Source organism: Exophiala aquamarina (genome assembly GCF_000709125.1).
Source record: "Exophiala aquamarina CBS 119918 chromosome Unknown aczIA-supercont1.1, whole genome shotgun sequence".
In the NCBI taxonomy this organism is placed as follows: Eukaryota; Fungi; Ascomycota; class Eurotiomycetes; order Chaetothyriales; family Herpotrichiellaceae; genus Exophiala; species Exophiala aquamarina.
Genome location: NW_013550587.1, coordinates 5171236 through 5197241, shown reverse-complemented (window position 1 = coordinate 5197241; position 26006 = coordinate 5171236). Strand labels below are relative to the sequence as shown.

The 26006-nt window shown below is 49.0% G+C and overlaps 10 protein-coding genes across 10 annotated transcripts; 6 read left to right on the top strand and 4 right to left on the bottom strand.

The window, feature by feature from the left end:
- Nucleotides 1–342: 342 nt before the first annotated feature.
- A1O9_01815 (E3 ubiquitin-protein ligase UBR1) lies at nt 343–6732 on the bottom strand (the record flags this gene model as incomplete). Its single annotated transcript, XM_013410973.1, has 1 exon — nt 343–6732. One exon carries the CDS (start codon nt 6730–6732, stop codon nt 343–345), a length of 6390 nt encoding a protein of 2129 aa, XP_013266427.1.
- A 1162-nt stretch (nt 6733–7894) lies between these two features.
- A1O9_01814 (ubiquinol-cytochrome c reductase subunit 9) lies at nt 7895–8212 on the bottom strand (the record flags this gene model as incomplete). The annotated part of the gene is made up of 3 exons (XM_013410972.1): nt 7895–7951; nt 8009–8057; nt 8112–8212. 3 exons carry the CDS (start codon nt 8210–8212, stop codon nt 7895–7897), a joined length of 207 nt encoding a protein of 68 aa, XP_013266426.1.
- A 531-nt stretch (nt 8213–8743) lies between these two features.
- A1O9_01813 (uncharacterized protein) lies at nt 8744–9385 on the top strand (the record flags this gene model as incomplete). Its single annotated transcript, XM_013410971.1, has 1 exon — nt 8744–9385. One exon carries the CDS (start codon nt 8744–8746, stop codon nt 9383–9385), a length of 642 nt encoding a protein of 213 aa, XP_013266425.1.
- A 655-nt stretch (nt 9386–10040) lies between these two features.
- Nucleotides 10041–12259, top strand: A1O9_01812 (uncharacterized protein; the record flags this gene model as incomplete). The annotated part of the gene is made up of 2 exons (XM_013410970.1): nt 10041–10439; nt 10499–12259. 2 exons carry the CDS (start codon nt 10041–10043, stop codon nt 12257–12259), a joined length of 2160 nt encoding a protein of 719 aa, XP_013266424.1.
- A 561-nt stretch (nt 12260–12820) lies between these two features.
- Nucleotides 12821–13798, top strand: A1O9_01811 (uncharacterized protein; the record flags this gene model as incomplete). Its single annotated transcript, XM_013410969.1, has 1 exon — nt 12821–13798. The coding sequence occupies one exon, from the start codon at nt 12821–12823 to the stop codon at nt 13796–13798; it is 978 nt and encodes a 325-aa protein (XP_013266423.1).
- A 2156-nt stretch (nt 13799–15954) lies between these two features.
- On the top strand, nt 15955–16864 carry A1O9_01810 (uncharacterized protein; the record flags this gene model as incomplete). The annotated part of the gene is made up of 3 exons (XM_013410968.1): nt 15955–16305; nt 16386–16708; nt 16762–16864. 3 exons carry the CDS (start codon nt 15955–15957, stop codon nt 16862–16864), a joined length of 777 nt encoding a protein of 258 aa, XP_013266422.1.
- A 575-nt stretch (nt 16865–17439) lies between these two features.
- Nucleotides 17440–21075, top strand: A1O9_01809 (DNA-directed RNA polymerase I subunit RPA2; the record flags this gene model as incomplete). The annotated part of the gene is made up of 1 exon (XM_013410967.1): nt 17440–21075. One exon carries the CDS (start codon nt 17440–17442, stop codon nt 21073–21075), a length of 3636 nt encoding a protein of 1211 aa, XP_013266421.1.
- Nucleotides 21076–21111: 36 nt separating this feature from the next.
- Nucleotides 21112–22107, bottom strand: A1O9_01808 (uncharacterized protein; the record flags this gene model as incomplete). The annotated part of the gene is made up of 1 exon (XM_013410966.1): nt 21112–22107. One exon carries the CDS (start codon nt 22105–22107, stop codon nt 21112–21114), a length of 996 nt encoding a protein of 331 aa, XP_013266420.1.
- An 888-nt stretch (nt 22108–22995) lies between these two features.
- On the top strand, nt 22996–23510 carry A1O9_01807 (uncharacterized protein; the record flags this gene model as incomplete). The annotated part of the gene is made up of 2 exons (XM_013410965.1): nt 22996–23207; nt 23267–23510. The coding sequence occupies 2 exons, from the start codon at nt 22996–22998 to the stop codon at nt 23508–23510; spliced, it is 456 nt and encodes a 151-aa protein (XP_013266419.1).
- A 149-nt stretch (nt 23511–23659) lies between these two features.
- A1O9_01806 (uncharacterized protein) lies at nt 23660–25908 on the bottom strand (the record flags this gene model as incomplete). The annotated part of the gene is made up of 2 exons (XM_013410964.1): nt 23660–24471; nt 24525–25908. The coding sequence occupies 2 exons, from the start codon at nt 25906–25908 to the stop codon at nt 23660–23662; spliced, it is 2196 nt and encodes a 731-aa protein (XP_013266418.1).
- Nucleotides 25909–26006: the final 98 nt, after the last annotated feature.

Here is a 26006-nt window from a genome sequence, read left to right as displayed (position 1 = left end):
CAATCACACGTCCAATCCCAATGATGCCAAGCCTAGCCTTGTGCCCAACAACAAAATCATGCATACCTGCCGGCGCGAAGAAGTGAACTACAACTTGAGCCGGACGTCCAACAGGTTCACAATGGTCTATGCTCATTGATGCAAGTCATCTAGACCATTGCTGGTCTTACAATATGTCAAGCGCGAAACGACTGACATAGCCACGCGGACGGCCCACGTGTTCATGACTCGTTTGGCTCAAATATCCGTCCTGGTACGCTTACTCGGTATTGACACTTCCATTTGGAAGCACACATCACTGCTCATAGTGCAGGCCATTAGGTAAGGAAGTAATAGAAGTCTCTACAACGTCTCCCATCCACCAGCGTTGACCTCGCTCTCCAATTTCCTTGCAATAGTGCTCCAAACACTTCCATTCGTCATCAACCAAGTATCTCTCAGGAGTTTGTCATATCTCTTTTGATTCAGAATCAACTGGTGCTTTGACCTCAGCCCAGAGTCAGTCTCGCCATGTTTTGTCAGATAGGGTGCGGGGAAAAATGAGCCGTGGCTCAGAGTGAGTGAGGATGGTGGTGTGTGAAGGCCACGATGTGGTCTCTCACGATCATGTTCACTCGCTCTGGGGTCTTTGACAACGTGCAAAAGTGCAACGTGGCATTTGCGAACAAAGAGGAACATCCCAATCGGACTGGAACACTTTTCAAGATGGGCGTTACATCCTCCACGCATCTCCTTGGTGAGGCAACATACAGTCTGAGAGCAGAAAATCTCGCCGCAGAACAGGCAGAGGGCTGGATCGGAGACTTCCTTCCCAGTTGTAGGGCATTTCCAATAATGGGACTCCTCCATGAGGACATCGAAATATTTCGGAAGCCCTATCAACTCAAGTGGTGCTGGATGTAATAATCTGATGCCCAGAGTGTCTTGATCTGGTCCTATCATCCCTAGGATGGAGTCTAGTACCCATGAAGTTGCCCGCTCCTTTATCGCGTTGACGCCCGAAAATTCATCGAATGAAAGTAGGATCTCTGCGATATCCGGTAGTTGGAGCAGGTGCATGAGACGATCGAGTTCAGGTAATCCTGCCTCCGATCCTGCAGTGTTTGGAAAATCAACACCGTGCGCCACGTGGAAGAGAATCGCAGATTTTCGCAAAAAAGCAAGACTGTAGCTTCTACAGAGCGTGTACAAGTCACTGGCGCTTTCAGGAGTTATATTTTGTACACTGTCCCGAAAAGAATCCTGCCGACTGATGCCATCATGTTTCTGTAGCGTATTGCTCAGCCACATTACCAGGCTCTTTACGGCGTAAGTCTCCCTCGATCCCGTGTTGTGGACCATTTTACGCGTATTGTCAGTTGTCAGTTTCTCTCCAGCTTTCACAAAACCGGCCGGCTCTAGCATGAAGGTCAAGACCACGCGTAGGAGCTCAATGGTCAGCGAGAGTTGTAAAACATGTCGTACCTCCAATTTGCGAGTAGGACACAGAACCATTGTCGTTTGGACGAGGAATTGGAAAGGATCCATGGAGAGAAGTGGAGGCACACCATATTTGTGAGCTTCGCCAACTAATTGTTGTTCAATTCGTCCACACAATTCTTTGTAATGAACTTCCACCGCGGGACCCCGGACGGTCAGTGTGCCTGCTGCTGCATATGCTCGCAAAGTTGATGAGAGTATTTGAAGATGACTCAGGGTTTGTTGGGGAATGCTAGTTAGCAAAGAAGTGCCAAACTCGGCTTCGCGCCCACGATGACCAATTTCGACAGAAGCAATGGTGTTTGCGAAGGTGTTGACCAATATATGGTACGGTGGCAGTGGCTTGGTTCCGGACCCCTCTGATGGGGGCTGTGTTCGGGAGACAATCGTCAGAGAGTCACGCAGACGGCCGTAAATAGTTGCCAGCTCTGCAAAGGCGGCCATTTCGGGACGATCCCACGAGCCACCAGGACTAATAGCCACATCGCCAGCTTGCGACTGAGCGATTACGGGTGCTAGAGAGCTATTGGAGAAAGTTGACAGTGTTCGTGCATGCACCCGTGCCACTGCAGTCCCGAAAGCGCTCTCATCCAAATCGATTCCCGAGTTGAGGAGTCCAGACAGCGAGACTCCCACAAATGACTCAAAATCATCTGACACAGCCAAATCTCCCGGATATGACTGTTGTGAGTGTTTCCAGACAATCGGCAGGAAGGTGTTGGCCAGGGCTTTGCACAACGGGCAGACGAACTCTTTCATCACTGTTCTTTCGGGGTGATTTCTAGCCACTTGCTGGGAATGTCTCCTTGTAACAGACTGGAAATAATTCTCAAAGCAGGTAAAATGCATGATGTGACCACAACTAGTTGATGTTGGTCCATTCATGGTGTGAGCTTTTGGCCAGCCCCTACCCAGTTCCTGGTGGTCTACGATATCCTCTTGGCCGCTGGCTGTCAAGCGTTTCACTTTGATATGGTTGGCCCCAGACACACCAAAAGGTCTTATATGCTCGATAGAACGGTCTAAGCTGTCCGGAACAGATAGCACTTCACCCACAAAATCTTCATCGGTACTGTCTGTTTGCCGGAGGATATGTGCATCGCTGACCATGGCGAAGGTGCCGTACAGGCGAGCGTCTGAGGTGTCCTCTCGACATTGGATGCATAGGCCTGAAGGATATTTCCAATGACGAGTCTCTGTGGATTTCGGGAGCTCGTCCTCAGGAGAATCAAACTCATCGTCTCCCCAGTCAACTACGCCTTGTTTGTCCATGAAACTCTGTTGCTGTTGCTGGAATTGTGCCATGACTCGTGCCTTTCGTTCCATGGCCTGTTTCTTCTTGGCTTCCAGTTCACTTTCGAGATTGGCTGGGGATGCGGTATCGAACCTGCCCGAAGGAAAGTCCAAATGCTTTGTCCCTTCCATGAATTGATGAGGTAGCTTCTGTCTTAGAAGTCGCACAATGTGTCTAATCTTGCTTCTGCAAGAACTAAACTCGTCCATCAGCCAGATTTTGTGCAATACCACGACAATGGTCGAATCAACACCGCCATTCGATGGCAGTTTCAGGGTAATGGCATGACGAACGAAAGAGACACCAGCTTCATCGTCCTCAGACCCTGGTCCATCCTCCAAGGTAGCAATTAATGTGAGTTGCAGCACAATATGGAGAAATGCTTCCACTCTGGTAGGTGATACGCCAGTCTTGAGTTTGTGACCATGAGCTATATAGAGTAGGATTTTGTGGATTACTTCGGCAAAGAGTGTCGTGCCGACAATGTTACATAGCCCAGTATAGGCCTCGCAGCGGATGGGATGTAGTTTTGGTTCTAGCACAATGTCATCGGGTGACTTGTTCAATTTCTTTGCCATCCATTTCTTGTAGATGTTTTCAGCCTCATCTCGCTGGTTTTTGGTAAAGTGCGAATTGTATGGATCCAGCTCGAGAAGGAATTCTTCCTTTAGCTCAAAAAGACCCGAGTCGTGAAGGCCTTCGGGAGGCCGATATTTCGTCATCTGGTCAAGGACATCTTGTAGTCTTTCATGATCTTGTGCCTTTTCTGTCAGACGGGCACATAGGTCAGAGTAGGATAGCGGTTTGAAGCACAGAGTATGTGCGATATCTTTTCGAACAGCCAATAGTTGTGATTCGATATCATCTCGATCCGAGATCAGTGCATCACGGTCTGAGAGTAGATTGATCAAGAGATAGACGAAATCTTCTGCCAAGTCCAGCATTTGACCATCTTCACAGATTTCAAGCGAGGCGAAGCCGTCCCTGATCCATGTCGTGAGTCCGAAACGATCTATCATCGAGGCTAGAACTCGAGCTGGATCGCATGCGACCAAGGCTGCTTGAAGAAGGAACAAGTCTCGATGATGTCCAACATCCCTGTGTGCAACACTTTTGTATTGTACCATCTGATGGCGGAGACTCATCCCATTACGTACCCATAAATTGGCCCTCATTTGCGAAAGCCAGGCAAAGACACGCAGTGGAAAGTCAAACATCGCCAAGAGCGCATCATCAACCGAGCTCAACGCGTGCTTGATGCTTGTGTCCCGAGCCGGGAGCGAGCTCTCGTGAAGGTGTGTAAGGAATGTTTGCGCGGCATCTTTCAACGCAGAAATAGATTGTTGAGTATGTTTCCCACATTCAAGGAGCCAGGACAATGTATAATGCAAAGGGTGATGAAAACTCAACGAGCCTTTCTCTGGAGGAAAGTCCACTACAGAGAAACTGAGGCGTTCAGGGGTGTCGCCGAAAGGGCCAATAGTATGGAATCGAACTGATTCTTTTATCTCAGCTTGGTCAAATCGTCTTCGCTCAAGTCCAGAAGAATTGATGATTGCAATTCCAGCAGCATGGGAAATGGCCTCGCAGGTAGCATACACAGCGGACGGACCGCTCTCTTTTGATACATAATACGCTTCAGCAAATTGCCTGCACAATTTGTTAATGTCCCGGGTCAACAAAGAGGCGCTTATCCATGCGTCCGTTTCATATTCGACATGTTCGCCGACCGCTCTAACATTGGGGCAAATGCCTTGTGACAATTTCGCCAAATCCAAAAATTGGAACAGGTACTGTGGCTCAGTTCGAGCTTTAGATTGTACAAAAGGAGAGGCGAGGAAGTATCTCAGATCAGAAAAGAAGTGATAGAGGCGTCTATTAGCCACTGACCCAGCATCAAAGCCAAGTGTAGCTCCAGGATCGAGATCTTTCGGAAAGCCAACTTGCCTCGTCGTCAGAAAGGTATAAAGAATGGCCATTAGATTAGTCAAGAAGTTCCCTCGTTCGATTACTTCTTCGGTAATGGAAGGTGTTGTGAGAAGTTGAAGGGATAAATTGATGATTGAGTGATCAGGCTCGCGGTCCGCCACAAGATATAGCTGTGCCAGAGTCGTGTAAAGTCCTGAAAATCGGAGACCAAGGATACGCTTGAATTGTGGAATATTCACCAAAGTGCTGATGAATAAGTCCCGCAAATTGGTTCTTGCAAGTTTCCACAGCCGAAGGTCAAACAAGATCAGGGAGTCCACTCTGATGTTCTTAGAGAGATCCTCGTAGACCGATTGTTTATGAGTTGGACTCTGCTGACTCGGTGGTAATACTAGCCAATGGTTGGGAGGTGCTGTATGCGATCCAGTGGTGCGGGTACTGGCAGCTGGTGTCCGGGGGATATTTAGATAATTTGCGCTCTCATCGCGCCCGATCACACTTGGACCGGTATTGGCCAATGGAGGATGTGGAGGGGGTGGTGGTGGCGGAGACACTTGATCGTCCGTGTCCATTCTCTCTGCAACATCGAGAAAATCTGCATCGCCATCGCCATCTGTGTCCATTTCCTCGGCATCATCAGTGGCATCCGGATCAATTGACTGCTCAGCGAGGACATGTACGGTCTCTGCATCTCCAAAGACAGTTGCTTGTAGGACGAAGTCGTTCATCTCTTGATCGCCCTCTTGATCGCCCAGTTCGTCGTCGTCGTCATCGTCGTCGGCCTCGGCGGTGTCGTTGTCTACATCACTGAGAGCGTCGTCAAGAGCTTCAGCAGCAAGAGCTCTCTGCATTGCGAATTGAATAGGATCAAAGAATCTTAAACGATGCCGCCGGCGGAATTCCCGATCATCTTCGTCACCATGATCGTCGAGATCATCCCTACCAACTTGAGCATTCCAGGCCTCACTACCAACGCGCCAGAGTTGGAGCATCTCTTCGCAAATTGTACGGCGCAGAATGTGGCCATCTCCAGCGATACCAGAGCCTGATATGTCGGCCAGCCACTCAATTATAGTGCCACACATCTGCTCGCGGAAGGTGTCTCGAGAAGATCTAATAGTGACGGTGACTTTTATTTCTTCGATGATTTTAGCCATCCTTGTCAGTTCTTTCAAATCTCTCGAGTGTCGAATCACAGAGCGACCAATATCGTTTGCCTCTTCAGCTTTCTCGAGCCCAAATCTCTCGCGAGCACGACAGGCCCGAGTGACTTGCGATTGGACTTCACGGACAGTATGTTTTTCATCGTTCCAAATGATCAGGCAGTATTCCGGGTTCGTCTCAACTTCATCGCCGGAGACGTAATGTTCGGGTAGTAGGCGGCTTCTGAGTTCGTCTTGGGTCACCGAATCGACCGTCTTTGGCATGCGTAGGTTTTCGGGAGAGCAAGAGATAACATCGCAGAAGTAGTCTATCACGATGCTAATAGTAGTTCGGATGGCTTCTTGGAGGTCCGGGGCAAGATGAGAGACGTTTTCATCTGTCGTTGTCCAGTCATCGCTCGCTGTATGGATGGCACATTTTACAGGTCTTTTCCAAGCCTCGTCATCGCCACAATCACAACACCCGCTATTTCCTGCACTGATGCCAATGGTGTATTGATGGCCCTCATGATCACTAGACACAAAACAACGAGAACATAGAACGGCAGTGGTGTCATCTGTGCAGGTGCTGCAGTGGTAACTGGCTTCACCTGCCTTGAATATATGACCACAGGGATGACCGCGAGCAGCAGGGGTGTACTCGGCATTTTCTTGCACTCCTTGGGCGTCTTGCAACTTATAGGAGCCAGGAAACCCATTTGGGAAGAGTTGGAGGAGATGGTCCGGTTGATCATTGGTCAGTGAACGGAAGAGACCCTCGAGGAGAGCATTCTCTGCAATTCGAGTGTATCGATAAGCATATTTGCTAGGATGATCACACAAAGCCTGGCGGAGTTGACGGGCAAGGCTGGAGTTACTTGTGGACATTGTTATGTAGCTGGTGATGATTCCCGCATTTGGAGACAAGAGGTGGAAGAGAAGGAGCGAGGATAAGGACAAGGAGGGAGTCGATTGAGACCAGTCGAACAAGACCAAAAGGTGGCAATCGGGAGATTGAGGCTTTGGTGCTGGCTCAGTGGCGGGCAGATGTGCGTTGCGGAGTTGGTGGTGAGTCGTGACAGAGCGTTCCTGCTCGATCCTAAGATTGTGAGAGGAGGATGAGGCGTCTGGGATGCGGATGTCTACAGGATTCGTGATATGACAATGACCAGCATCAAATAAAAGATCAAGAACGCTTCAGACCCAGCCTCAGCGTTCGCCTATTAAATGAGGCTTGAGTGCTGTGAACTCCATAGATATTTTGCCTTAAGGTACAGTTAACCGCACTCCTTACGTAGTTGCACCCAGTTGAATGCCTATCAGCGCCTTATGTAATGCACTTCAAGACAGTCGCCCCTGTCCCACTTCTTGCCGCTTTAGTCAGTCTATAAACGACAGTGACACCAGCATCCTATTTACCCAGTGCATCTTATATCCCTAGGTACACAGGTATAAATAATGGTAGATACCCAAACAGGCAGCACGATGGATGTATGAATGGCATATTTGACTCGCATCTAAAACACTAGCTAAGGTAAACAGAACAAGAGCTTTGCCGCCAGTTGGTTGCCACGGCCGGCTTCACGCAGTTGGAAACTGCCCAGGTGGTCCACAGCATGCAGGCAAGCAATCAACTGAGAACAGACTGACCACTGACCAGAGCTCCTTGCGTTATCACAAAAGTACACGGTGAACGCGGGTAAGGCCATGTATTTCATGCGAAGAATCACAGGGACAGCACGGTTCCTGCTGTCCATCTGAACGCACTCGGGCTTCCGAGATCTCGCCCTTCCCTCTGCTCCGCAAAGATATTCGGCAATATCACCTGTTTCTAACAGTTTACTGACAGCGGATAACTCGGGTAATGCCACATTTCCGATAAAAATTCCCCCCGGTGTGTGTGGCGCATGAATCGCAGAACCTGATCAATTGTGCTTGTTTGGTGATATATACAATATAAAGCGAGAGGCACTAGCACACCTGTCCCTGGCTTCTTTCCACATCTTCAGCCTAAGCCAAGCTCATCTCTTTTGCATCGAAGCCCTCTCAATTATTCGTCTTCCTCGGGAGGGGCCATAAATTTATGCTTAATATCCTTCCATTGTCGCTATCCAAGAGTTAGAAACGCCTGTGCACAGGAGGGGTAGAGAGGCTGGAAACGTACACCTCTGTTAATCCTGTCCCATACGGCGTCGGTTGCGGTATCAAACGCCCTGCGTTTCCATTAGCCCTGCAGTAAGCAGCTTTCGCATCTGTTGAAGGCTCACATCTCGAAAGCGAATGCACCCACGAAGACAGTGGTTAGGAAAGCAGCATTCTTTCGGAAGATTGCGCTGTGAGGGTTAGCAACGAATGCTCGGGTTCGCAAGCGAGAGAGTTACTTGAAGATGCCGCTAGCAATTCCGGACTGTGAGGGTCAGTAAAGCGTTCATGATGAGGAAGGACATGCGACGTACTCCGGGCGCCATTGTTGACAACTCTAGGCACGACAAGAATGATTAATCGTAGAAAAGCTGTCGTCAAGAGAACTGAAAGGAAACGACCGAATTAGCTACGGGTCAATGACAATGCCGGAGCTGAGCTTTTGATGCCAAGACTGCGTCAAATCCAAGAATGCACGTCCGTATAGTTGACGGTGGATCACTACCTTTCCATCTGCCACAATATTCTTGGACCCAACCATCATTAACTGCCTGATCTGCCTTTGCAGCAGATGGCACTTGGAGTTACTTCCGACTCTCATCATACAACCGGCACTCGCTGACGAGGCTAGGCCCTCTGCGGTCCAGCTCTTATGAGGGCTGCTTCTTGGCCATGCTATGCCCCTCCCATAGACGCTCCTCCATCAGAAACACTACGGTAAACAATTGTCTCAAGCATTCCGAAACAGATTGAAAACATGTCTGGAGTCAGCAAAGCCGGCATTGAAACCACTGCTGATGGGGCCTCCTACATTCCCTCGTCCAAGCGTCCGGATGGTTCTACGAGAAAAGAAATCCGGGTAAGGCCTGGGTACAGGCCCCCCGAAGACGTCGAGACCTACAAAAATCGGAGTGCCGAGGCATGGAAAAACAGAGGGGGCGGAGGAGTCCCAGGAGTAGTGCCCGCTACTACAAAAGATGAAGGACCGGTGAAGAGCAAGAATGCCAAGCGTAGGGAAGCTGCTCGTAAGAAGGCCGAAGCGACGGATTCTCCTGGGAACGATCTTACCGCTGCCTTGCAGAACACCTCACTGGGCGACATAGAGGAGAAAGAACAAGACTGGAGAGATTTCACAAAATTAGCAGGCGGCCTGCAGAAATCATCCCATGACGAAGAAGATCAGCAGAAGAAGATCCGAAATCAACTCAAAAGGCTCAAAGCTGTCCGAGAATTGAAGGACAAAAAGGCTGCTGGAGAGAAATTATCCCACGACCAACTTATGAAGATTGGCAAAGAGAGAGAAATCTTGCGTGATCTGAAGAAGTTGGGATATGATGAGCCAGAGCAGCAATCAGAAACTTCGACGGCCAAGGATGTGCGGTCAGAGGTACCAGGATGAAATCTCTGGTGATGCGTGCTCCGCTCAACTCCAACAAATAAGGCAGAGAAGTCACATGAAATCTGTCGTCTTCTCGGGGACTCTGCAAGCAGATTGTCATCCACACCGATGTTCAAAAACCACCCACACAGGCCAGGACCTGAAGTGCGGAAGCCCTGCATTCTTCGTCGAGGTTGATGGGGACTGGACACAGGCCACTGATCTGCAAGAAGTGCCTTGACATTGTGAATCGAATTCACAGGTGCGCAGGAAGGCGATTTCAATGACCAAAAAGCCACCCTACGCTGCTAGCTGCAGCGCTGAGACAAGGTATGGTCTTATGGAGAACATCAGGGCCATAGTGCACAAGTTGATCGCAAAACCATTCTTTGCAGATGTGAAAAACTAAGCAGTCGAAGTGCCATGTGCTCGTCGTAGATCCGAGGTGCACCTCGCAAAGCTCTTAAGCTCCAAATTCCAGGGAAAATATATTTTCCGTAGGCCTTCCGAATCTGGTGATTGGGCCGAATCATGCCATCATCTATCCAGATTCTTGACCTCAGGTCTCATAAATGCATCCTTGACTTCCGAACATCGAAATTTCGTTGTGTTGGAGACCTGGTCCCGTTTCACTTTTATTTGTCTATTTGCACCACTGGGTGTAGCTCCACTGGAGATGCACTTGGTTGGTCGTACAGCTGCCCAGAACAATGCTGTGAGATCTTCCCTCTGGGCTCGCTTCGCGCGTGTTCATTGTGGCCGCAATGCCGTTTTCTTTTCTACCAGTCCAGCTTCCAACTCTGGGTCAGAACTCCCCAAATTACGCTCAGTTCCGAATCAGCTTGTTAGGGAGATTGCGATCTTGGGTGGGGGCATTACTGGTCTAAGCACAGCTCATAACATCTCAAAATGTCTCCCGAATGCGAAAGTCACGATATACGAATCGAGTAATCGGCTAGGCGGATGGCTCAACTCTGAACTGGTCCAGGTGGACGATGGAGAAGTCCTCTTTGAATGGGGTCCACGGACACTGCGTCCCGACTTGGGAGGTTCAGGCATGGCCACTCTTGACTTGGTGCGGACCTGTCGGCCAAATCTTTAGGTGTGATTGTGCTAACTGGCAGAGTGCCACAGCTAGCTGACCTTAATCTTCTCGAACATCTCATACCCACCGACAAAAACAAGCCTGCTGCTCTCAATAGATATATATACTATCCAGACCACCTTGCTCGTATGCCTGGTGCTAGTGGCCTACTCGAGTTGCTTCGACGTCTCTATTCCCTCCTTTTCGAACCTATTTTTGCAGGCGCGGTAAGAGAGGTAACCCGCGAGCTTACTGCGCCGCCTCGAGATGATGCCCTAGAAGACGAATCTGTTGGCGACTTCTTACAAAGGAGATGGGGCAAAGTTATTGCGGATAATTTCGCTTCTGCCATCTTTCACGGAATCTATGCCGGTGACATATACAAGCTCAGCGCTCGCACTCTTTTGCCTGCAGCATGGTTCCTGGAAAAGAATGACAGTTCAAGCGCCAGCATAAGCCTCGAAATAGCTGATATGATGCTGAAAGGGTTCAAGCTATATCCGCAAAAGAACCGGGATTTCGCAACTATGAGGTCTGCCATGCAGAGTCTTGAACCTAGCAGGCCAAAGGCCGGAGCCTTGGCTGCGGTGATGTCCAACCTCAGCGTTTATACATTTGAAAAGGGCCTTGGTGATCTCGCCTCGAAGCTGGAGAACTCCCTCAATTGCAATCCAAATGTCACTATCCACAAGGAGAGCCGTGCGGTATCAGTCACTTCAGCCAAGAACAACCATAAATTGACCGTCCACATCGAGCATGACACCAAGAGTGGTCAATTTGATTATGTGGTTTCGTCTCTACCGCCAAATTCTGTGCGGTCGTTCCTGGAACAAAGTGCTCAGTCTCGGGGTTCTTCGGCCAGTCAAAATGTCCTCGCAGCTTGCAAGCACAGTGACCGCTCCGTCAACGTGATGGTTGTGAATCTTTACTACAGCAACCCAAATTTAATACCCCCTGAACATACCGGCTTCGGCTACTTGATTCCGCGCTCGGTCCCCTTCGATCAGAACCCAGAACGGGCTTTAGGTGTTATTTTTGGATCGGAAACCTCTGGCATCCCCGGGTACGTAGAAAAAAGACGGGTCACTCGAAGTCTAATCAACGAGACGCTGGAACAGCTCGAGTCAGAGCGTGAAAAGGCACATCGACAGTACGAGATGTTCACCTACCTAAAGGATGAACCAAATGAGTCTCGTGAAAAGAACGAAATGGCTTTGAAGACCACTTTAAAGCATATTGACGAAAGAATTATGGATACTAAGCGTACCGAGGAAAAGTGGTTCGGATCTGACTCCACCAAAGACGCCATCGAGCTGGAGATCAAGATGGGGCAAGATAGTGCACCAGGGACAAAACTTACCGTCATGCTCGGTGGCCACTGGTGGGATTCTTGGGCAAAAGATGACCTGCCCGACGAGAAAGAAGCAATTACCATGGCGACCACTCTCCTGCGACGACATTTGAACATCACAGGTGAGCCCCAAATCGCCAAGGCTCGTCTAGCTGAAAATTGCATCCCTCAGTATCCCGTTGGTTATCGAAAAGACATGGCAAGAATCCATGAAGGATTACTGTCTGAGTATGAAGGGAGGTTCAAAGTCGCCGGACCTTGGTGGCAGGGTAAAGTTGGAGTGAGCGACTGCATTCGCAAGGGACGTGAAACTGCCTGGGCCATTCAACAACAATTAGATGACAAGACGGGGCTTGAAGAGTACACTGAAGATGAGTCTTGGTGTATCCTGCACACTCGGACGGGTGAGAATGTTACTGTCGGGGGTGACTCCAGCCCATCATCCAAACATTTACTCTAAGAAAACTGGGCAGAGTCAGAAGCATCTGTCCTTGGTACATATTGTATAACATAAAATGCAACTTTCATCATAGCTTCTTCCAATGAAAGACCAAGCCACTTGATGTTGGAATTGCACGAATAGTTTGAAGGGCGCATTCAGAAGCTATCGCAGCGTGGAGCATTCGAGGTTGAAAGGCAGACAAAACCTCACACCTGGTATCCGAAGAAGCACTCGTAAGGGAAAATAATAATAGTGAGCACCAGGCTCAGTATCACCCTGCGATCCATGCATGTCCAACGCATATATCCGTCCTGTTAGGTAAATCGATGCTAAAAGCTGCTTTGCAAAGTCTCAATCACCGATAGCTTGTTCCCGAACATACCAATAGGAGTTCTTACCTTCGCTGGTGGTTACTCTTTATGGTAATTTACTCCTTTGTCCAAGAACGGACCTCTGACTTTACAGGTGGTGGCATGATTGTGTGCTTCGTCAACAAACCTCTTCCCCTCTCAAGATCTCTTAACAACGAGACTTCCTCTATTCATTCGTCTTGAACCTCCCCTCTCTGTCACTTTCAACATGGGTCTTCCGGTCTACGAGATCTCGCAAGTGCGCATCTATCCCATTAAGTCATGCCGCGGCATCACCGTTGACTCAGCCGATCTCACCCTCTCAGGCTTCAAGTACGATCGGAAGTGGATGTTTGTAGATGAGAAATTGCAATTCCTCACCATTCGTGAAAGGCCACAATTGACGCTGATCAACACTGCTATCGATGAGAGTAAAGGGCTGCTCAAGATCACGATCGGCAATGATGAGAATAAATCGATGTCACTTTCTCTCAATCCCACCGAAGAATGGCTCAAAGAGAACACTAAACCCGCCGTAGTTAGTGTCTGGGGAATTGATGCTGAGGCACTTGTCTACATAGACCCAAAGATTCAAACTCTTTTCCGAGACTTTATTGGTCAGGGAACTGATGTCTTCCTCGCAGTGGTGGATTCCGATAAGCCTCGCCCGTGTCGTGGCAATGCTGCACCGGACCTCCTGGGTCGGAAAGCGACAATTAATTTTCCAGATGAGATGCCCATTCAGATCGCATCTGAGGCATCTATAGCTGATCTGAATGCCCGGCTCAAGGAAAAGGGACTCGAGGAGATCACGATCGAACGCTTCAGGCCCAATATCGTTATCAAGGGCGCTGAAGCCTGGTCAGAGGATAACTGGAAGACAGTGCGCATCAATGGCTCGACCGCTCCGCTGGCTTCGTATTTGCCGTCGGCCGTCTCAAACCTGACAGGTTCGATTGACATTGATGTCGCTTCTCGTTGCCCGAGGTGTACCATCCCCAACGTCAACTCTGAAACTGGAGAAAGGAGTAACAAGCAGCCTTTCGATACGTTGATGACCTTTAGACGGATTGACGAGGGTGCTAAGTGGTTCCCCTGCTTTGGCATGCTCTGTATTCCAAGAAGCGAAGGTCCGATTGAGGTGGGTATGAGGTTCGAGGTGTTATCCACAACCCAGGAACATAAATTCATCAAGGGCTACTCATGACCATGTGTCAATCAGCTCGATAGGCTACAGAATTGGTGATTTGAAGTTTTATGTCTGTCGTTCAGAGTATTCTGGAAGTTATGTATGAGGTAGTGCAATCATACCTGATCGTTTCCCTCGTCTTGATCCTGCCGCTCCACCAAAGTTCTCGGTACCTCGTGCTCGCCAATTAGGGGCGCCCTCTAGGGCCTCAGGCAGGGCCCTGTTGACGAGTTACGAGTCACAACGAGGTATTGTCGTCAGCAAAACCGGAGTAAGCCTACGTCCATTGAGACCAGGGCGCAGCCCTAATCAAGGACTTTCTCGGAACTCTGTACGACTAGGGGCCTCCCAACTTCGTCCTGATTCTTGCCGTGGCTGATGAGGCTTGCGAGGTTCCCAGAATTGGCAACTGAAATGGAAGGGTGTTCGCCACTTTGTCCCACCTGAGTCACAGCCTGAACGAGCATTTTGCAGTTTCCAAGACAGCAAAAGCTGTCTCACATATCAGAGTAATTGTGGCTGGCAACATAACGATCGACCCCGCCTCGATCTATACAATAAACTCGTCAAGACGACCCGAACAACGGCAGTGTCTATGGACAATAGCGGACCCTTCAGAGTTGTCCGACCGACAACCCAGACCTGGTAAACGCATGGCTCCTTGCTTTATGTTGTTATATTGTGTGAGGCTCAACACTTTGCCTTTCATAAACCTGACCTTTCCCCAATTCTCTGAAGACAATGTGGAGTTATGTGCCGTCTGAAAGGCTTACTGAAAGGCTCCCAGTATGGCCGTACACCCTTTCAGCAGCGCCTCCACAAATGTTGACATCAGCCTCGCCTTGGGCACTACCGGTATCAGCACTATCCCCGAGTTGCCATCATTGACCAGACCCTTTACCTCGATGGTCGAGAAACACGGATGATGATAGGCAATGATAGCGAGAATGCATTCAGGGAGGTCAACGCATGCATTTTAGGGATGAAACTTGTTCAGCTTTTCAACTATTCCCTTTATGCAATTGCCTCTGCCAGTCATCCATTTGATATACCTGCCCTAGCAGCCGGTGGCTCTATCTACTGTCCAGTCATCAGCGGTTGATTAGCATGAAAAGTCTTGCACGATCATTGAGTTCTTTACGAATACATGTTTTGGAAGATTTGCTGATCGACCAGTTGCACGACTATGAACACGATGAGGAGCCGAAGCCGCGAGATCGCTTGGTCGGGATAACGAAGCCACTCGGATATAATTTTGTCAAGAAACAAGACCAATTAGGGGAATATTGGAAATAAGTATAACCACTCCCCTCACTTTTAGTGGACCAATTTTTCACAGTTTGAGAGATGCAGCGAAAGCTCACCGCAAAAACACCAAAAACACCAAAGCTACTTAAGCTTGGACATGTTACGACAGCAACATGGGGTTGCTCTCGGCCTTCAATTCGCAAGCCATACTGTACACACCAAGTACTTGCTAGTAATGTCGTCTCGAATTATTTGTCGAACTGTCTGTGGAAGTGGCTCTCATCTTTGCTCATTCAGCCCCTCCTTAGGATTGCGCCCCTCGTGATAGGTGACTTAACCCTCTCTATGAGTATAATACTGCTTACGAGACTTAGTAGTTCGACTACCATTCCAATGCCGCTCGACCGAGACACAATGGAATTTGGTGATTTTGGGGACGTCATCAACTTACTTCCAATCGGTTCATTTCTAAGGCCTCTTGACAGAATACGTTTCAACAAGGAAGAGTTGGCGAACTGGAAGCAATAAGGCTGACGAGCCGAAGAAGCGGTTGCTAGTTGGGGATCTCGGGGAATAATTAGAACAGATACCCGTTAGCGCCCTCCAGGGCAGGATCACTCGGTAATTATCAAGATTTTAGTCCCGACGTCCAAATCTAAGTCAGGCCGCCAAAAGTTAGTATTAACGTAACTATTATCTAGTGGAAGGCGGAGAGGGGTTTTGGTCAGGGATCAGCGTATGTAGATCATCTGGTCAATGCGTTTTGGAGGAGATATGTATTTGGTGATTACCAGCGTAGAAGTCATATAAATGACCGGACGAGGACTTCCGTTGTAGAGCTTCTTCTACAAAGGAAATGTGATAGATGCAAATTTGATACATATTTCCATCACCAACTTGGACCATCCCTAACCCTATCAGGCGCGATGCCAGACAAGGTTATTCTCTTTCGAGGCTTCCCAGCGGAGACAGCATATTGTATATCTCCATTTCCTACAAAGCTGGAATTCCGCCTGCGGCATGGTCGTCTTCCATATCAAGTTGAGGAGGGTTCCTCCACAGCTGCACCAAAGGGTAAAGTTCCCTACGTTGATCTAAGCGCACTTCAGAACTCGGAGTCTGTTATTACAGCCCATTTCGGCGACTCTACGCTGATTCTTCGTCGTCTGGTGGATATGGGACAACTTGAAGATCTGAATGCGAACTTGTCGCCAGAACAGAAGATGGCTGATCTTGGGATACGAGCACTCCTCGAAGATAAGCTGTACTTCTATAATGTATGGAAATTGGACGTTCTTGATCGCAAGTCAAGACAAGCTACCTCACAAAGACAATGAACACTGACTTCGGATTCCAGATGCGTGAACGGTGGATTGACAACTACTATGTCCATCGCGAGATAGCCCTGTGGAATAAACCACTACCGATCCGTGTCCTTGTAGGCATGCTCATTTATCGAAGCATCACTGCTACCTTGCATGGCCAGGGAACAGGTCGCTTCACTTCAGACGAAATCGGCCTATTCAGGGCCGACATATGGCAACAAATCGACCTGCTGTTGAAGTCACGACGGCAAAGACTCACCTCCGATCAACCATTTTGGGTCCTGGGGAATGAAGAACCCACTGAGGCCGACGCAACCTTGTACGGTTTCATTGTATCGGCACTGGTTGCTCCTAGGTAAGAGGCGCAGTTCCTCGGGCGTTTGTCAATCGAGCTGACAGTTGAATCAGTGGACCAACATCCACGGCAATCGTAAAGGCCCTTCCAAATGTGATGGAATATGCCGAAAGAATTCATACCTCACTCTTCCCCGACTATGATAAATGGAGCTGATGTGGAGAAGATGCTGTAACACGTGGAAGATTAAGACAGCTTTCATAGGGACGGTCTTGCTTGCAATGATGGCTTGTGACAGTCGAAACGTGGGTCTATCTCAAAGCTCCGAGAATACGGAAGCTCAAACATCAGTGGGTGCTTAAGCAAGATCCAGGCTTTAAAATCATGGAAGACGCACAATATAATGACCATGCATTGGAAGTGGTAACCGAAATATGAGAAAGTAACGTAAAACAGGCACACCTTTTGATGGGAACGTAGACCGTACCTTCTGGCCTTCGCCCGCTATTTGAAGTCGCACGAGAAGAACAGAACAGACAAGAGGAGTGGCATTGATCCAGAATACGCTATTCTTAATTTGGCCTGATAACGATAAGCTCGGAGTGTAGCTTTTTTTTTGGCGGAGGACTGCGCTCCAATTTTTTGGTCCATTTGAAACCTCCGACCACAAACATACCTCTTTGTATGGGATCCTCCAAGATTGTATGATGTGCCTCCGGCCTCGACATCCGGTGTAGACTCTGAAAGTACGAGTGCGTTCCGCCAGACTTTTTCAGCGACCAGAAACCATCATGTCTACGACAACAACTCAGACCAAAACCAAATGGTCTGTCGAATTCGATACCATTCGACGGCAAAAGCTCTTTCGAAACACGCCCAAAGATGGGAGTGCTTTCCCTGCTCTTCAAGCTGCCGTCAAGCCTCACGTGGAATCTTTCAATGCTCTATGGGACGAACAATTGATTGACGCTGGACTGAAAGACATTGGCATCTATACCGCAACCGATGGAAATCTACGAGATACCAGGAGGAACGTTCCTAGGAACAAGTTAGACTTGAGAGTGACAGAAATTCTGTTAGACAAGCCAACTTTGCCGTCCTCGAACAAATTCAGCGTCCAAAACCGAAATATTTACCCCTCCGAGTCTCGAGAACGGCATTCCACCTACCGCGGAAAGCTAAGAGCGAGGCTACAATACAGAGTCAATAATGGCGACTGGAAGGAATCTATACGGGAATTGGGCCAGATGCCTATCATGCTGCGCTCGAGCAAATGTCATCTGGAGAAGTTCTCGCCAGCAGAAATGGTTCGACACAAAGAAGAGTCGGAAGAGTTGGGTGGCTATTTCATCGTGAATGGTAACGAGAAGCTCATTAGAATGCTGATAGTCTCTCGGAGGAACTATCCCATGGCAATCTCTCGAAACGCATTCACCAACCGAGGACCTACCTTTTCAAAGTTTGGCATACAGATACGATCAGTCCGACCGGATCAGACCTCGCAAACAAACGTCCTCCATTACCTCACAGACGGAAATGTCACCTTCAGGTTCTCGTGGAGGAAAAGCGAGTATTTGGTACCGGCCATGATGATTCTGAAGGCCCTTGTTGACACAAATGACAGAGAGATTGCCGACGGCATTATCGGGTCGTCAAGTTCCAACACACCGAGCTCCTTTGTCTCTGACAGAACCGAGCTTCTGCTGCGCACTTACAAAGTGTACAATCTGAAAACGAGATCTCAAACACTGGCGTACTTGGGAGAGAAATTCCGACCCGTGCTCATGTGTCCGTTGACGATGTCGGATGAAAAGGTGGGCGAGGAATTTCTGAGAAAGATTGTTCTCCCACATCTTGGGAACTGCGATGTGACACCAACACAAAACAACGACAAATTCCAACTTATCCTTTTTATGATCCGGAAGCTCTACGCACTTGCTGCTGATGACTGTGCACTCGACAATCCAGACGCTGTGTCCAACCAAGAGGTTCTCCTCGGTGGCTTTCTCTACGGGATGATATTGAAGGAGAACATCTACGAGTGGCTGGTTTCAATTGGAGCAGCGGCGAGAGATTGGAGCCGAATGAAAAACCAGGCTCAATTCTCAGATCCCAGCTTCGAGACCGACTTCCTTCCAAAGATAGTCAGGAGGACCAATGAAAATTTGGCTGGGAAACTGGAATATTTTCTGTCCACCGGTAACCTCGTGAGCCAAACGGGCCTTGACATGTCACAGACGTCAGGTTATACCATCATGGCAGAGAAGATCAACTTTTACCGATTCATCAGCCACTTCAGGTGTATACACAGAGGTGCATTCTTCGCACAGCTGAAGACAACGACGGTACGAAAGCTTTTACCAGAAAGTTGGGGCTTCCTATGTCCAGTGCATACACCCGATGGCTCACCCTGTGGCCTTCTTAACCATTTGGCGCATCAATGTCAGGTACAGATAAAAAAGATTGACACATCGAGTGTGGAAAAGGCGATCATTCAACTAGGACTCTCACCTTCACCAACCATGGCAGTTGAAGACGGTCTGGCGGTTCAGCTTGATGGTAGAATATTAGGATACTGCCCGACAAAGCGAGCGCGAGAAATTGCGCAACTTCTCAGACACTGGAAGGTGCATGGCGAGAACCAGATACCCAACGAGCTCGAAATCGGTCTTGTTCCGACCTCGAATGGCGGCCTTTACCCCGGCTTGTACCTTTTTGCCGACCCCTCAAGGATGATCCGGCCCGTCAAGTACATACCGGCTGACAAGCTCGACTACGTCGGCCCCTTCGAACAACAATACATGAATATCGCGTGTGTGGAGAAGGATATCATTCCGCAATTGACGACGCACATCGAATACAAGCCAACAAATATCCTATCCATTCTTGCAAATATGACACCATTCTCAGACTTCAATCAGTCGCCCAGAAATATGTACCAATGTCAGATGAGTAAGCAAGCAATGGGAACTCCTTCTTCCAATATGATGTGCCGGACAGACAACAAGGCATACCTCTTGCAAACTGGCCAAACGCCAGTCGTTCGACCGCCACTGTACAATGAATACGGTTTGGACAATTTCCCCAACGGTATGAATGCCGTGGTAGCCGTTATTTCTTACACCGGTTATGATATGGACGACGCGATGATAATAAACAAGTCCTCCCACGAACGTGGCTTTGGCGATGGTGTCATCTACAAGACCAAAGTTTATGAACTGAATGAGAGATCGAGAATTAGCCGGTCCAAGACCGACATCAAGTCCCTTTTTGGTTTTGCTGAAGGTGATCCAAATATCTCCCCAGAGGCGATCAGTAGCCTGGACCCTGATGGTCTTCCGGCTGTCGGAACCAAGGTCAGCGAGAACTCGATAGTCTTGGCCCACCACAGTGTCATGTTCGATCCATCTGAAGGCAAGCTGAAGAACTTGGACGGACGGACTAATTACTTCAAATACAAGGACACTGAGGAGGCTTATATTGACCAAATCCGCCTCATAGGCTCTGAATCCGGAGACCTACCCTGCCAAGTGATCAGTATCAAGTATCGTATTCCCAGAAGACCCATTATTGGAGACAAATTCTCCTCCAGGCACGGGCAAAAGGGTGTTTGCTCCATGCTCTGGCCCAGTCAAGATATGCCCTTCAGTGAGTCGGGTATTCAACCCGATGTAATCATCAATCCTCACGCTTTCCCTTCTCGGATGACGATTGGTATGTTTGTCGAGTCACTTGCGGGAAAATCAGGTGCTCTGCATGGGCTCGCACAAGATTGTACTCCTTTCTCATTTGACGAAGATAACACAGCAGGAGACTTCTTCGGTGACCAACTTCGGCAAGCTGGGTACAATTTCTACGGCAATGAGCCAATGTACAGCGGTATCACGGGTAAACAGTTTGCCGCGGACATATACCTAGGTGTGGTCTACTATCAACGACTGAGGCACATGGTCAGCGACAAGTTCCAAGTTCGGACGACTGGCCCCGTGAACGCGTTGCACGGTCAGCCTATCAAAGGTAGAAGCAAAGGAGGTGGTATCCGCGTGGGTGAGATGGAGCGTGATTCGCTTATCGCTCACGGTTGCGCCTACCTGCTTCAGGATCGATTGATGGATTGCAGCGACAAACAACGAGCATGGGTCTGTCGGTCGTGTGGCAGCTTCCTCAGTACCATGATGGTCCCCAACCAGTTCACCATAGGGAAAAGAGGTGGCCGGGTTGAACCAAGTGGAGTGGTTCGATGTCGATCATGTGCAAGCCCGGCGAGCTTCGAGGACAGCAAGATGGCCGTCTGGGAAGATGGCACAGGCCGAAAATTTGTGGGAGGTGATGACACGACTGTTGTAAATGTACCGGGCGTTTTAAGATATCTGGATGTCGAGCTTGCGGCAATGGGTGTTCGGACCACATTCCGGATAGAAGCTTAAATGCAGCCACGAACCCTTTAGCCAGAACGACGAATATCACATTGCCACTATCTCGTGTTCGGGATCCTGATATTTGCTTTCTGTTCCTCTTGAAGCTGGATCAACCTCTTCTGGATTGATGATGCCGAGCCGAATTGCCCAATCGCTCCTTCCTATTTCTTTGACCAGGTCCTGTGCCAGATCTAACCTGCGGTTATAGCTCTTGATGCTTCCTTCGTTGCTTGAAATGTTGATCTTCCGGCTGTTCAGTCTCAGCCCCTTGGTCTGTGCATTTGAGAATACCAACACCCCGTGGCTGATAAATAAATCCGCCAGGAGGATCATTTTGTTCTCCCGCGTCGCATTCGCCAATATTACCACGGCCAAGTAGACGAGCACGCGAGCCGTCCATTCGAACGCTTGCATCACAACCGGATTATCGGCCTCATGGAGCCAACTTCCAGAGGTCACAGCTTTCAGATCATCCACGAGCCCTCGCATGCGGACCCAACGATCTTGCGATAGCAGGATTAATAGATCCCCTTCAGTGCCGGGTTCTGACGCTCCGTGCCAGGAAGGCGCCGTCTTTGCACGAAGACTTATGATCGAAAGTAGTCGCGACAAAAGGAGCAGTGAGACGCTTGATACCAAGAACCAGTCAGCACGCACAGATCTGAGGCCACAGGCCAGCAGTAGCGCAGAAATCCAGAAGCTCATGTGAAAGCGTGGTCGTGTAAGTCTCCGCCCAGATTCTCCGGCAGGATCAGACACGACTTCAAGGGTAACCAAGTGTCCAGTTCTCCCGACGCGCTGCAGGAACATCACCATGGCCTGATTCTCAACTCTGAAAACATAGCCAGTGGTCATCGCGGCTACAGCTGGATATTCGCCTTCATTGAGTGCAGTTGGGGACAATGGAGTCTGCATTCCAAGGCAGAGCAAGAAGATATCGCTGTAACTCGGTCGTCCACTCAAAGCTGCGTGAAGATAGAAGGGGGGGATGACTGATGGAGCAGCGAGAATGAGAATGGGAAGCAGTGTCAAATCCAGCATAGTGACGAACGAAAACATTCAAACTTTTCTTAGAAACGGTCACGTTTCTACGCCGAGGAAAATAATGTATATTTGCTTCTCTGAATGAAGTTGAGTGAGGTTGGCCAACAACCGCCCGCTTCTTGTTAGTGTTGGATCACGTGGCTCCAGACACCAAATCCGTTTCTGCCGGGGGGATGCGCCGACGTTTAATTTAAACCAAAACCTGCTCACCACCTAAAGTCCCCCACAAACTCAGCCTCAACGTGCTCCCCAAACCAAACAAACATGCTCACCCAACGCCAGCCTGAACTTATGAAACTTGCTCGCCACGCAGAACCGAACTATTGCTGATTTCCAGAGTCCAGCATGGCATTGGAAAATGAGATGCAACCTGCTCAATTGACCATTTCCATCCGCCAAGCCCCGTCACGGGGTGTGTTTTTCGAGGACCGTGAACTCTTCAGTAAGCGAAACGACACTTGCATGACACCTCAGAGTCCTCATTTCTACTGATTGGCTTTGATTGGCTTAAACCAGTCAGCACATACACTCTTACTTACAGAAGATATATGATCGAAACGTGCACCGCAAGCATGTCCTTTGCTGAAGTTGGAAGAAGTGAGTTTTAATACACATACATCTAGCTAGACACTACTCGCGCTCGACTCAATGCTATATTTCCATGCTCTTTCTCTATCCTCCTTCAGAGCATTCATTCACCCTTCCCTAGACTCGCGCTTGTCAAGTGTCCAGAAAGAGATTTGGCTTGGTTGACGCCGCTTTCAGTCATCGATCACTTGACCCGAGATTTGGAGTGCTAGCACGACTGCCATCGGCATTACAGTACCTTCAAAACCCCAAGACTCGCCTTCACAATTTCTGGAAACATCACCCTCCCTCACTATCATGTGCGGCGATTCACATCTCCCGCCAGCGCCCGAGTCGGGAGACTTGATCGCAATCATCCATCCCAATCCGCAGTCGACGTTCCGCGGTCGGCTGAGGCTATCAAATCGTCTTCCTGGAGCAACCGCTTCCAGTCTTCAATGCGAGACAGTGGAATCCAGTGACATATGTGATGGCAGTAGCAGTCAGGAGTTGCTGAGTGTTCGGATACAGTGAGTTCTCTCTTTCACCAGATCTGTGCAGCCTAGTGAGCGCTAACTGACTCACGCAGTAAATATGGCCAACCGGTGTTGTGCTCTTCAGATTTAAATGCAGACTCTGACTCAGAGGATGAAAGGGTCTGCTCGAACCCCATCCTGCACTCGTTTGTTATTGACCCGGCATCCACCTGTTCAACGGGGGGCACTAGATTGAATCTGGGTGTCGGAGTGGACGGTGTCGTCGGTAGAACAGTGTCCATCTTGGACAGACGGAGAGGGAGAATCCTAGGGCAGGGTGTCATCGGATGGGACTAGCTAATGCTTCCTTGTTGCTGCTTTAGGCGTTTCTGTTGCGCTTTGAGTTTTGTTTGGCGCTCGAGTGGAATTTCCCACTATGATAGGAGTTGAGATTTGGTCGCTCAGACTGAGAAATGCGAGCGATGGCATTTGATTGACCTTTAGTACTATATCAAATAGCCCATCCAGCCAGAGCCATTTGACATGTAAAGGTCCATCATGTTAAGCTCTTCTACAGTAAAAGTAAATTGGTCCCAATCCGTATTACCATAGCTCGCAGCATCATATGCAGCATTTAGATCTGACTGGAGAGCCGTTTTCTCACCTGCGTTATTCGGTATCGAAGTATTACGAATCTCGGCGTTTGAGTGTCCAGCGTCCATGTTGCGCATGGCCTCGTCCGAGGTGGAATGTATTATGGATGCAGGAGTTCCCATCAAAATCCTGGCTGCTTGTCGCTGTTGATGTGCTTCACCACCAGTTGGTTTTTCTTCATCAGTAAACCGTCCGGCCCGGTGCGTATGCCACATCTTGAGTTTTTGGTAGACAAACCCAAATGCTTCCGCGCAGGGCCCACGACCTCCTTCAGAGACCTCGGCCAATTTTTTCAACATTGCATCAAGGTAATACTCGGTCTTGAGGTCAGCCAGAAATACGGAACCAAATTTCGATACCGGATCATAAACCATCCAATGTAGTTTCACCAAAACAACTACCGCGTATGTGCTCCAGACCATGATTAGATTGGGTAAGGAACGTGCAAACTCGACGTCGAACGATATGTAAATATCTAGAACCGTGTGACAGGCAGTAAGGATAATCGAGAGAGCTTCGATATGACCAGACGTAACAAATTCAATGGATTTGCAGAGGTTGAGAGGCAACGCTCCAGGTCGAAAATCATCGATGTTGTGTTCCACATGAATGGCGATTTCATGAATGTAAAGGGTCGCACAAGCGGCGGTATGTTCAACTAGGGCTTCTCACGGTTAGATCCAAAGTGCTCGAACGTCGCCTTGTTAGATGACTTACATTTGTCAACAGGGACATCTGTTTCCTGTCTCCACGTTTCCAATTGCCTTTCGAAGATCTTCAGCTGATACTGAGTTTTGGCTTCTAAGAAGTTGATCTTGCCGGCAGGATCATCCATGTCAAACGCCACCGCAACCTCCTCAAGAAGGCGTTGCAAGCGCACAAGTGCACAAAGCCATTTGTCGCTAGGTTGCGCATAAGGGCTGGAGCTCACATATTTGAGACACTCAGAAATATGTTTCGAGTACTTGATGAGTGATGGTAGGCGAAGGAGAATCGACACGACTGAAGCTTCTTGATAGCATGCTAACCATGTTCGACGAAGTTCAAGATCTTCGATTGGAGACCTACTGCGTTCAGAGGCGCTTCTTTTCCCAATGCCCATCTCTAGACACATAACAGCGGCAGAATGGATGGATTGATTGAAAGACATATCGCGTGCGGTCCGCGGCCTCATGTAGTACTGGCAGTTCAAAATAAGAGCTTGAACCAGATCCAACGACTTCTCACCATGAAATAATACTCGCTCAGCGAGCTGGCGATGAAGCTCAATAGTGAGTGCGGGCTGTGCTGCTGGTTGGATCATGGGACTTGTAATTGTCATTATCGTGAGGAAGAGCATCGGTCTCCGGCCCCGAACATCTTGCATTTCTGTCCCGGGAGGAAAAATCACCTGAGGAGTAGATGCGCACATTTTCTGTAACCAGTACCTGAACATTGCCGTAGCAGTTTCTAATGACAAATCCCCTCGCTCGATAACATCCACGTAGGGATCTTTGGCAAGAGCCTCGACATGGCTCGGAACGCACGACATATTGTTGAACTCTTTGGTCGATGCATCGGGGAATGCTTGATCTAGAAAGTTGCGTTCGTAACGATCATGCATATGGACTTGATCGTCAACTGATGTAGCATCCGTCTTGGCTGGCTCTGCAATCGATGTTCCACTTTGCGGGTTTTCTGAGGAATCTGTCGGAGTTGTCTCTGCTTGCTGACTTTTAGCTAACAAGGCGTCCGTCAAAGCATTGATTTTCTTTTCGAGCTCCGCAACCTTATGCACAGTCTTCTGGCGCTTGCGAGGAGGTCCAGGCATGACACATTCTCTGTTGACTTTGGCACAGCTGCTGCAAGATTCTTGGCCCTCGATGGGAAGACATCGAATCTTCATGTTACGACACGCGATGCAAGCACGAGAGCGTTTCTGGCGTTTAGGTTTCTCGGTTTCGTTTCCTGACTGGTAATCTTCCTCAGGACTTTCAGGCGACTGATCGTATGATTTTGAGTGATCGATCGGGCTGGTCCGACTTATCGATCGTCCACTGGAAATGCGCGGCTCATTGAATGGCAACAAGCTCTCGACCGGGAGCGCTTTCTCTGGCGCCATGTCTGTCCCACCAACGAAAGTGATTGCTATTCAAGGATATGAGATAATGTTGAGAAAGACCCTTAGGCCATCCAGCGCCGACTAATGGCCACACCAGC